The sequence below is a fragment of the Syngnathus scovelli genome, chromosome 3 (assembly GCF_024217435.2).
Source record: "Syngnathus scovelli strain Florida chromosome 3, RoL_Ssco_1.2, whole genome shotgun sequence".
In the NCBI taxonomy this organism is placed as follows: Eukaryota; Metazoa; Chordata; class Actinopteri; order Syngnathiformes; family Syngnathidae; genus Syngnathus; species Syngnathus scovelli.
Genome location: NC_090849.1, coordinates 14,563,875 through 14,576,106, shown reverse-complemented (window position 1 = coordinate 14,576,106; position 12,232 = coordinate 14,563,875). Strand labels below are relative to the sequence as shown.

Below are 12,232 nucleotides of genomic sequence, written 5' to 3'. Positions count from 1 at the left end.
ACCAAACATGTTTTGGGGATGTGGGAGGAAACCAGAGTGCCCAGAGAAAACCCACGCGGGCCTGGGGAGAACATGCAAACTCCACACAGGGAGGGTCAGAGGTGGAATTGAACCCGCACCCTCCACACTGTGAGGCGGACGTGCTACCCAATGCGGCACCGAGCCGCCTTAAACTCAACTACTGTCGTACAAAAAAATGCATTATTGCATCGTGTTCTATGCGGATGCACAGCTCACAGTGGCACACTTCAAAAAAGTTAAAAGCATTAGCATTAGATCTGAAAGTAAAACTTCAAATTAAATTATTTGATTGTTGAAATTGTTTTGTTGTTTGATTATCTAGTATTGCACAAAATCTCTTATTTCTAGAGCGTATACAAAGGCTCATACAAATATAAAAACAAACAAATATGTAAATTTAATATTTGTTAAATGTTTGAAAAGGTTTATACTAATTATTTTGCAACCTTTTTTTTCCCAAAATCATTGTTTGTACTTTCTAGTCAAAACAGTCTGTTATCGCAGAGATAGAAGGTTTTAATAATATCTTTGCTCCGTGCAGTTTTCTGGACAATTATCCCTGCCTACCTAAGAACAAAGTGAATTGAGGGTCAGGTCATGTGTAAAGCAAATGTTGAGTGTGGAAATGCGCAATTTTGTGAGGCTCACCACAAGTTTATGCCAAACAAGCCGAGCGGAAGCACATTTGCTGCCCACTGCCTGTGCTAGGCCCTAGTAAACACGGCAACAAATAAGCAAATGCTCACGAATGTGATAAGTAGTGCCCTTGGGAGGGAAGCGGACCCAGATCTAGTTAGAGTTTGCTTGTTTCTGCTGGAGATCCCTGGGGCTGTGGCACTTAAGGAACAATGCTCAACTGTGCATGCCGTGATTTCTATAATGTACCGAGATGCACTCCGACTGGGCTTCGCGCTCCATCACGAAGCCCACCCATCCACGGCACTAAACTCTGCACATTACACGCTTGGACTGGAAATCAGAGACCAACAGACCAAATTAAACATTGTATGTGTTTCGTGGTTGTGTGTGCATTTGTTTGTGTGTCTGCTTGTCAGTGTGTTGGTCAGACCCCCCCCCCTGTCTCCTTTGTCTTGACGAGACTTGCGGCAGGACACAGTACATCGTTCTGCTTCTCAGGGCCCTTAGAGCCCATTCCTCATCATTTTCACCATTTATGTGCGAGATTGATTGTGCAATTTGTGTGATCCAAATGGATGAGTTAATGCTGGTCCCACTAATAGGCTCGCCCGGCCTTTCTTTGGTTTTACTCCCCACTCAGGCGGAAAAGGAGAAACTTCAGCAAGCAGGCGACAGAAATTTTGAACGAGTACTTCTACTCACACCTCAGCAACCCCTACCCAAGCGAGGAGGCGAAAGAAGAGCTGGCCAAGAAATGCAGCATCACAGTTTCCCAGGTGGGTAGCGCACATCCAACAGTAGCTGGTGGCTAATCAGGGTGGGGAAGGAAAAAGCCTAGAGGGACCCTTACCGTGGGTTACAGCACCAAGACACAGCGTCCTCAGCTAACCTTGACATTGTGACTGCCTAATGATGCTTCAGTCAAGGCAGTCTGAGCAGGGCCACAGGGAGGGGAGGAGGACCATCATCTTGGCCTCAATCAAAGCACTATGCTGTCCTTCCTTAACTGCCCCAACGCCTTCTCCCCCGCCATCCACCTCCCCCAACTCCCTCTCGACACTCATTCCCATCCACCACATGCGCTCTCTTTCCTGCTTGTCACTCACTCAGGTCATAAAGTGGCAAGAAATCATTAATTTTGGAGAAAAATAAGATTCCTAATGTTGTGCTTCAAAACACTGTAAGATGATGGTTTAAAGACTCCCCTAATGCTGTTATCTTTTTAAAGATTACCAAATGTGACGTAACGGCTTCGCCTCCTCGTTGGGTGTAAACCTGAAGGGACTATCTCTCACACCTAACTTCCCGCCCCACATCTAAATTATTATTGTGTACACTCCCCTGTTATTTCCCACTATCTAGACGCTTAACACAAACACGTTATATTGTTCTATGCTCGTCCTCGTGAGGCACAATATCAGAGAGACATCAATCTATAACATAACGATTCATCTGCAGTGTTTTGTTCTGTGTGGGGAGGGGAGTGTTAAGGGGTATATTGAGTGTAGTCATGAAGAGTCAGATACTGTAAAAGCCCATTCTTTTTTGCCTTCAGGGGGTGGGAAGCACCATCACGGTATCTCAGGTATGTCATAACTTCTCCTGATCCACTGTTTTCATTTCTTTGTTACCTCTTTTGTTTATGTATGTAATAGCCACTTCACTGCACAGACCCCCTCCCTCCTCACACAACTAGATCATTGCTAATGCTATTATGAATTCAAAGAACAAGATTGAGTATAATTGATATTTTTAAAATAGAACAATCCACATCCCACCTTTAAATTGCACAGTTCCATTGACTATTTTGGTCAGCTCATATTTTCCAAGCACACTAATTTTCCCATCATATTTTGTGTGTACAGACTACAGTATGTGTCACATGCTACTTTGCATTTACTATTGTTTGTCTGTTGTTTGGCATCGACAGGATGTGTGATGTTCTGAATATCTACCTTTTGTTCTATTTACCCCCCCTGGCCATTGCACAATCATGCTGCAACACTTCAAGAAATGGGCACCAGTGGAACTTAGTTCAGTTTTTCGAGTGCCTCGCTAAGCAGGCCACTGTACCTGTCCCCATGAGAACAAATCAGTCCTTGCAAGAATTAGAGTGCCTTTAAAAATTCACTTGAACTCATCTCAGGCCCCATTAGTGGCGCACTCCTGGACAAACAGAGGCCACAACAGACATTACTATTGACTTATTCTTAATGCTTTAGCTCATTTTAAGTGAGTAGCAAAATGCGAGGCTCACCCTAATGTCACGTGCACCCTAAGTGTGTTATCCCTCACAGTGCCGGAGCTTTACACACTCACAATCCAATCGCAGTGCCTTCTCTGTAGGCTTTGTTAAGTAATTTGTCAAAATCCCACATTCTTTTTGTGGGCTTTGTTGATTATTCAAACAGTTCATCAAGTAACAACCATCCATCGTGAGTGGTCTGCCAATAACAGTCGGAAGCTTTGCCTAATACATCACTGCTGATGAAACACCAAGCATTATTGTTGGAAAGGTGGACATTGAAATTGTTTCATATTTTTTTTAGGCAACTCCAGAGCCATGCTGTAGTATATAATCTGAAAATTAATAAGAATTTCTTTCTTTTTCTCCTGAGCCACATCACTGCTTTTAGAGAAACAAAGATTTGTACTCATTTGTTATCTGGGGATGACATCATGTAAAAAAAAAAAAAAATTCAATTTGTATTGAAAGTTCAGTTCTCCAAACTGTAGTCATAAACTTATCATTTCTTTTCATTGATTGGGGAGGATTATTGATTCAATTAGAGTACAACAGCTTCTCAGTCTCTCACAATGAGGAGCAACTCTATTGTTTTCTCACCAACAGTCCACATGCTCATTACACGATCGCTGACTTCAAGGCTGCTGATGTCAGGTATTCGAGTGGTTAACACCCCGGCTCTGCCCTTACTTAGGAGTCGACTGGATGCGTGGCCTTCTCCAAGATGGAAGCGAATTAGTTCTATAGATTAGGTTGTGATCCACACCTTGCATTGCTCGATAGTAAGCTGACCCGGAGAACCACTAAAGCCGTTATTCAGTGGGCAGGAAAAGAAAATGTGTGACATTTAAGGCTTTGCCGGACTATGTCCCTTTCAGGCTTATACTATATAGTAGTGGACTCATATTACATGTTATCACAAAGGACAGGGAAAACATGTAAATGAATACATGAACTGTAAATATTTAATATTCCCTTTTGACTGGTAAACGGAAGGATTTGCTTCCTTTCCTGCCATGGTGATTAAGGTGTGAACAAATTGTAATAGTTCAAGGTCACATTTGATGATTAAGGTGTTCACTAATTAAAATTATGCCCCAAAAAAAGTGAGACAAGAATTCTAATATCAGTAAAATATGTGATATCCTCTTTGTGGGCTATTAAAAAAGAGTGTAGATTACGTCATTCCAATCCACTATAAGCAGGTTAAGTAAAAAGGATGATAGCCAGGGCTTTCATTGCTTCCAATTAAACCTTGCTTGTTAGTTTAACCTCTAGGTAAAGCCATCAAACAATTGATGTCAAGGAAACCCTGCTGCCGACAGTGGGTCTCGCCTGAATGGTCATTAATTTTAATTGCTTAGATATTAAAGATTTAGAGCGCAGAGACGTGTAGGATAGAAATGATCTGTTGTCCTGCAAATCCAGTCACTTTTTATGCCACAACATTGGCTGGCTGCTGGGGATATTAAAATTTAAGCACATGGGTGGAAATTAAATAAAACGTCATTAGGGGCAGCTGCTCTTTGGCTGGTCCAGCGGCGGGCTGCAAGGCCAGTGAGATAGAGTGGATGAGGTGGGGGCTACGGCAGCACAGCAATGAGACACTCTAATTTATAGAACCATTAAAAGCATGCATCATCTCATCATTATTCTGCTCTTATCACAGAGCCAGCATCTACTCAGAAGATTCATGCAACTTTTTAGGGTCTCACTAATGTTAGATGTTTCACTTGAGTGAAATTTGCATTTCAAACTACTCTGCTTACCCAACTCCTCCCTTTACCTTAACACGTGTCCCTTTCTTTAGACTTTAATTTCTCCAGTATGATCTTTTTTTAACAACAAAAAACATTTTAACACTGACTGTCCAAGTAGACTCACAATATGCACACTATTTACTACAAGTAGTTGAGTGACTAAAATACTGACAGTAGAAGTAGTAATTCACTGAATGGCTGGTGTGCTCACTTGATTTGTAATTAGACCTCATAAAGTGTATTAATTATGTACGTATGTATTATAGAATGATGCCTGAGGGGCAGCCCAAACTCACTTGCAGCAGTGTTTGTTTTTAAAAAAGCTCTCCGATAGTGACATTTATATTTATTTACATATTTTTGGAGTGATCAAATATGTATAAACACTTGCAGAGATGTATATATTCCAATACTTATTCATACCTTGTTAATAAAATAATTATTGATATTTATTTTAAATTATTAATGTATGAATTATTGCAAATACATATAATAATATATTGTCACATAGATTTAAATCATTAGGATCAATCATTTAATTGAAGAAAATTTGAGCAAATATGTCAGAAATGTGTATCAAATTGGTAACCGGTCATATTAATCAGTGACCAAGTAGCTCAAAAATCTTGGTGACCCCTGACATAGACAAAGATTCCTTGGGAGTAGTATACAAAAAGTAGTTCACCTCTTTCCCAAAAGTACTTTGCTGTGTTAAAAATGTGAAAAGTGTCATGTAAAATAACTTTTGAAAAGACAAAAATGGGTAACCATATGCCTATGTTTTTTTCATTCATATATTCATATTCATTTTTATTTCATCAGTTTTTTTTCCCATCGCTCACTCATCTGTGTATATCATTGAGGGGTGGGGTGTATCCTTAAAAGCCAGCCACGCAGTAACGGACATGTCGAAGCAGCAGGGGCCCCTCGTGTTTGGGTTTTGTCAGGAGACAGAGCTGAGAGCATGTCAGGCTCCCATCCATGAGAAGACACAAGTGGCTCCTTATTATGGCTTAATTAGCTTGTGTACCCAGTGGACATTGCTGCAGGGGCTGGGAATTGGGTACTTGATGGACCCAAACATGACATCTTGAAACAGTCACACTGCTCAGTGCACGCTGCTGTGGCTGCTTGATGTCTGACTCCTCTGCTCCTCCCCTCTGTGCTCTTCCACGCAGGTATCCAACTGGTTCGGCAACAAACGCATCCGCTACAAGAAAAATATTGGCAAGTTTCAAGAGGAGGCCAACCTGTACGCCGCCAAGACTGCTGTCAATGCAGCGCACGCCGCAGCCGCTGCAGTGCAGAACAGCCAGACCAACTCCCCTACTACACCTAACTCTGGTAGGCACTCCTGCATAATGAAGAAGAAAGATGAGGGGAAAAAAAGACCTGCCGTACACCGCAGGCCTTAACCTGCTGCCTACCTCCCTCCCTCCCTCATGCACCATTCACGCAGGCGAGAGTGACAGGCTCAGCTCCCAGCTTGGGGATCACAGTGTCTCCCGTCTATAAGACACTTGGTGCCAAGCAAACTCATGCATAAAGGGAGCGTTCCTGACTCGTGAACCGAGAATACATGTATTTTTGGAAAAGAACAAAAAAAAAACATATCTGAATACTGCCATGGGATTTGTTTTCGCTTGACTTTTCTGTCAGCCTCCTGTCATTTTAAATGTAATGGTATGTAGTCACTTGGAATGTGGCATATTATTTGGCTATGTAAGTGTAAACATAGGAGCTAGGAGCATTGTGATTATGCTTATATTATCAGTATTTTCCTGTGAAATAATACAAAAGGACCGTTGAAGTGCAATGAGTAAAATGTAGTATGTGATCGGTTTGGACTGGGATGAACTACGTACATTGGGATTTGGTAAGCTTATGAAGTGGTCCCTTTTTCTTGCATCCAGGATTCCAGATGAAAGATGAGGAGTTTCAGCTGGATTCTGCAGAGAGCAAAAACACTCTTTTAACCAACATGTTTACTGGTACTGGTCTTTTCATAAGCTTCTTCTCGTTCTTGTCATTTACCATGTGGTACCTTTCGCCAGTGTTAGATTGGGAGTAGATGATGTGGAGCAATTGGGAGCTTAAGCGACCAACCACATGTAGAGCCCCTTGTGTTGTGTGATTCTCACTCCATTTGTGTCCATCGTGTTGGTAAAAATCTTATTGTCCCCATCCGTTTGTTTATTTGCTTTGTTGCTTTCCTCCATCACTCTGGTAGTTGCTTGCTTTATGGGCATTTTCTCAAGTATATTTGTATGTCTCTTTGAGTTGGGTTTCATTTATTCAGACATGTTTGCGTGCGTTCGTATGTGTGTGCCCGCGTGTGTTTGTGTGTGTGTGTATGTGCGGTGCGAGTCTGCATTACTTGTGTGTGAATGTGCAGTCCTATTATAGTAGCCCGTTCATGTTATTCAGCTACTTACATTTTCCCTCTCTAGGTTCTTCAGGTTCTTTTAACCTCCCAAACTCTGGGGACATGTACTTGAGCATGCAGAGTCTGAATGGGGATTCTTACCAAGGGGCACAAGTCGGAGCCAATGTACAGTCACAGGTAGGATTAATAATCAGGGACAGTTCCTCACTGCCGGTGCAGAGAGCTGTCCTTGTCTTGCCTGTGTACTGAGCCATCCTCAGTGCAGTCTGAAGCACGCTAAAGCAAAGTGAGGCTCTCTGATAGCGCCAAACGGGTCTACTGATATGTTTTTGGATGGAAGGTTTGGCTGACAAAATATAACTTAAGATTTCAGACATCGTTTCTACGTAAACATTTGGTGAATGCATATGGCTTTGACTTGACCTCTTGGGTTGGTATTGGGTTTTGGGTAATGTGTTCCTCTTTTGTTACTGTCCTCTATCCTCTTTTGTCTCATTGTGTTATTGCTTGTTGTTGCTGTCTACCATTCTGTAATCTCAATGCGCAGTGGTCACAACTGTGCGCTTACAACAACCATCTGTGATATCGATTTATCCTTATAAAGCTCTGCTATACAATTTGTAGTAAATGTAGAATGTGAGTCCCGAAGCGTCTTTTTACAGCAAGTTTTAGAAAAAATTCCTTGGCTTTTTTCCTAACACATCAGGTTTTCGAGATATTTCCATTTTTTGCTTTTAGGTATGACTTATAGAAGCTTGCGCAGTACAAATTTTCCCATACTTTGTAATTTATAGCTATAAATAAATAATACTAAATATATTACCATATTACAATTATTATTGTCATTATTAGTAGTAGTAATTTTAGTAGTGGTATAAAAACCTGATGTGCTGGAGGAAAAAAAAGGCGGATTCCATTATTCCATTCAAAATTAAATCTAGAAAGGTTTCCTTACATCTCAGATTTAAAAACAAAAAAAAACAGTGTAATGGTAAATGCTCAATTAAACCAGTGACTGATTTTGTTCCTTGTACTTATTGTGAGTTCTCAAATGTAATTTAAATTTCAAATATCAATATCATGCCAGTAATTTACTTTCTTTGTTTAAACAAATCTTAAAGCTTTATTGTTGGGTCTGTTTAGCAGCTTTTCTGTCTTTGGAGTTGTGATACGCTTTCAGCCAAGTTAGTCTATGTTCCTGAGCATGTGTAAAGTAAGTGTTGCCTTGTTGCCGCACACCAAGTTGAACAGCTTGTCCACCTTGTCTGTTCCTTCAGGTGGATACCCTGCGCCATGTTATCAGTCAGACGGCAGGATACAGTGATGTTCTCGGCCGAAACACGATGTACAGTCCACACAGTTTAAATGTGAGTGCTTCCTATCTTTCCTCTGCTTTGTGGGTTTTCTGATTCCTTCCTTTCACATTCCCCGAAAAATGGACTGAATCGTGATTTTGGCTGATTGGTCAGCAACTATAGCCCAGGGTGTAGGCCTACCCCTTCTCTCGCCCCGCTTGATAGGCTCGGATAGTTTCCAGCTCACTCGTGACCCCATAATGAATGGATGTGTGCGATAGAAAAAAAGATCAATGGATCTCTCTATTTACATATCTTAGCAACTTTGTGCGTCTTCTTGTGATTAGCCTAAAATCAAAGTAACATTTGCCTACAAAAGTTCCTGAGGTATTATTTTTTGTTTTGTTTTTTAAAAAAAGGTGATTAGATTAACATGTGATCTGGAAATCAGCTCAGTCCTCATCATATTATTTAATACGCAAGACGTATTTGAGTCATAATATACATGCGTGGAAAATAGTTGACAGTCTCTGTGCGAGAAAATACTATCGTCTGTACCGGCAGCTTCCGGTGTCATTTTGTCTCGGCTGAAGCCTTATTACTCTAAGCTTTTCCGACATGTCAGCCCCCAGCTAGATCAAGTGTTTTTCACTTTCTCACAAGGTTTCTCACTTCCATGTGCACTGTAGACCTGTGCCTAGTGGCTCACTGGAGCTTTGCAAAATCCTGACGAAAATAGCAATGGGCACTACTGAGTCATCCTCACCTTCTCCCTCACAAATAAATGATATACAAAAAAATAAATGAAATACAATGAAAAATTGAGAATTAATCAAAAATATTCTTGAATAAGTCGTTGTTGCACTGCATCTGTTTCCATCCAGAAAGTGCTTTGTGGACATATTAGCATAGACTAACCTTTAGCGTTGTTGATGGTGACGTAGATGGATCCAGTAAAGGCTAGGTCATGCCTAGAGCGAAGCAAAGTCAGGCTGGCTAAGACTGGCTCTCTTGGCGAGGCCCTGCCTTGTCACTTCCACTCAGCTCTCCCCACCTCAGCCAGGCCGAGCCCTCCCTCCTCCTGACTGGCAGGAGAATATGTAGCGACAAGCTGCCGGACGCTGCTGAACTCTGCTTAGACACTGATTTGAAGCATCTCTCCTGTTGGTTGGGAAGCAACACAAATTTGTCTCTTTGCTGATTTGACAGCTCAAAACCTCGTGCAAAACATTATGACTCTTTCTCAGAAGAGGAAGCGAGTTTGGTAGTTCAAGTAAGTAAGGTTGGAATTTGCCAGTTACATCATTGACCTACGGAACATTTAAAGTGTAGCCCATGGTAGCAATCTCTAATGCAAAGGTGACATGACAAGGAAAAACAATCTAAGCAATTCTGTTGATGTACATTTTATTGATCTACTAAAGTTTTATCATATACGTGTATACTGTGTCTACCCTGCCTATCGCCCAAAGTCATTTGGGACAAGCTTAGGACAAGCTCTACTTCTCCTGCAAGTCTAATGAGGACAAGTTGAAGAGAAAACACCCTGGACCGCTCACCAGTCAATCTCATTTTATTATACATGCAATATATGGGTGGAATTTAAGTCTTCTTTCTATGCTTGCATGGAATTTTACCTTATTCCACGCACGTCTACATACAGTGTAGGCTGAAATCTACCTTTTGTGATACCAGCCCTGAGTGAGAGAGAGATAGAGTGAGAAAGAGAGAGATTGATCAATATCTTCCCCTAAAACACAGATCAGATGCCAGTTAAGGACTCGTGGGATGTTAAGTGTTTCTTGTGCAAGAGTTTGGTTCCATTTCAGGATTAAAACTGTCATGTAATCATATTGCAGAGAATGTGATAGTCATTTCACTCTTCCCCTGTTTGTGTCTCAGACTAATGGGGGGTGGCAAGATGCAACAACTCCGTCTTCAGTAATATCTGCGACAGAGGGACCCAGCAGTGTGCACTCGGATACCTCCAATTGATCCACACTCCAAGCATTTAAGCCTCAAGATGGGCAAGGACTCTGAACTGGCTGCACAACTGCAGAGGACCTCCAAAACATTTTTATGCCACATTTAGTTTTTTTTATGTTTTTTTTTTTTTTTTTATTGGTGTAATCTCCCACAACTACATGCCACATGTAAGGATCTTTATCATGAAGAGTCAACTTTTCATGATTGTCTCAGTGTTTTCTTTGTAAATCACTTTGTTGAAGGGTGAGCGCACAAACTGCATGCGCAGATATCCAACAGCCTCTGATATTCGTCAAACGTTCAATTTATCCTCTGTATTAAAAATACAGGATGGGTATTTACATGGCATTTAAAATGTCAAATGTATGTGATTACTCTTTTAATCCTATTTTGAAAATACTTTTTTTCATTGTTTTCTTCTAATAAAGTGATTAGAACGGCCGTTAATGTGACAGTAACCATGCTACTGTTGATAGCTCAATGGCAGCTTTGTGGTTATGTCCCAAATTTAATTTACAACTGTATACATAAGTACAAGCCAATGATAATTCATCTCTGGAATATAAAGAAGTGTAATTGATTGTGTTACCACAACATGACACATTCCCATATTTTATCACATGACGTTTGGTATGTACATATGTAAACATTTTGTACTGCTTGTGAAAGTCCCCCACAGTTGATCATAACTCGCAAAGCCCAGTGACACACAAACTTGTACAAAACATAACTTGAGAGTACTTCAACTTCCCAACAATCAATACACAGCTTTATTGCCTCATTACAATTCATACCAACAAAGTCCACCATTCCTGTAGCTTAGAGTGCTCACACACTACCTCTAAACATCATGACCACATTTTTTGCCCTACTTATTTTTTATTCTATTACTTGTTTTGATAACATCTTGCGACACTAAACTTCCTCATTCTCTATGTAATGTAATGTATATTTTAATCTTTTAATAAAACTCTGTTGCTATATTGCAGCTTAAAATGACAAAAAAGTGAATCTGATAACTAATACCATGAAAAATAGAAGAGCGAGTGCATTGTTGGTCTGTGGCTTTTATGAAGGGAGTGCGATAAAATTGCGCTAAGTTAACAGTAAAACTGTTGTAAATACTTAAAAAAAAACATTTTGAATGTTGATCATCTTATTACTAAATCATACCCAAAAAACAAATAAAAAAAGATCACTCTTAAGACTGTAATGCATAGAAAGTTTCAGTATTCAGAACTGTATATTTCCAGCTCTGTTCAACAGGGTTCAAACTTCTTTTCTCTTTTTTCTATTGTATGTGATTCTGAAACTGAGAAGTCATGACAAATGATTTGTGGAAGTGATTCAAATGTAATAAAAATGTTTAGTGTTGCTTTCTAACAACGACGCCCTGGACTGAAAAGTCTTCCTTGTGGTAGTTGTGTAATTTAAAACAAATAAAACTTTTGCTTTGATGACAGCATGCATTTTTTTTTTTTTTTTTTTTTATGTGTGATGACTCATTATAAGACACATGAACGGCCTGTAAAAAATAAAGACCTAGAACCTATCTTGCGAAGCAATCCAATGTGCAGGATTGAAGTTCAGGATGTAACCTGGTCAGTAATGACATTAGTGCAATTTTGTGAAGTCTAGTTATGGTCGCCGGAGAGTTAATGGATCATCGGGTACCAATTTCACATTGAAAGTGACGTCCATTTATTCTCATTTTCTCTCGTTCGCTCTGTGATTATGCCCAGTTCAACCCTCTTGGATACTTAACACCATCATTTTTTTCAACAGACTTCACACTCACACATAAAATATTTTCTTTGGTCTTAGGCCAATTGTCGATGGGCAGGAAGGAGAAAAGTGAGATGTAACAGTTTGAGTCTAATTTAGGTGCAATGTACAGACA

The 12,232-nt window shown here is 40.3% G+C and overlaps 1 protein-coding gene across 5 annotated transcripts in view; it reads left to right on the top strand.

Annotated features, from left to right (window-relative positions):
- pbx3b (pre-B-cell leukemia homeobox 3b) overlaps positions 1 to 11,794 on the top strand; it is a 55,235-nt gene extending 43,441 nt beyond the window's left edge. Inside the window, exons 5-11 of one of the 5 annotated variants that reach the window (XM_049762258.2) lie at positions 1,301 to 1,436; positions 2,216 to 2,245; positions 5,844 to 6,009; positions 6,579 to 6,656; positions 7,116 to 7,228; positions 8,329 to 8,418; positions 10,249 to 11,794. In XM_049762258.2, the coding sequence (XP_049618215.1) occupies positions 1,301 to 1,436; positions 2,216 to 2,245; positions 5,844 to 6,009; positions 6,579 to 6,656; positions 7,116 to 7,228; positions 8,329 to 8,418; positions 10,249 to 10,341 (706 nt within the window). In that variant the 3' untranslated portion in view covers positions 10,342 to 11,794. The remainder of the gene's footprint in view (positions 1 to 1,300; positions 1,437 to 2,215; positions 2,246 to 5,843; positions 6,010 to 6,578; positions 6,657 to 7,115; positions 7,229 to 8,328; positions 8,419 to 10,248) is intronic. The other 4 variants (XM_049762259.2, XM_049762260.2, XM_049762262.2 and 1 more) reach the window with 4 other exon arrangements.
- Positions 11,795 to 12,232: the final 438 nt, after the last annotated feature.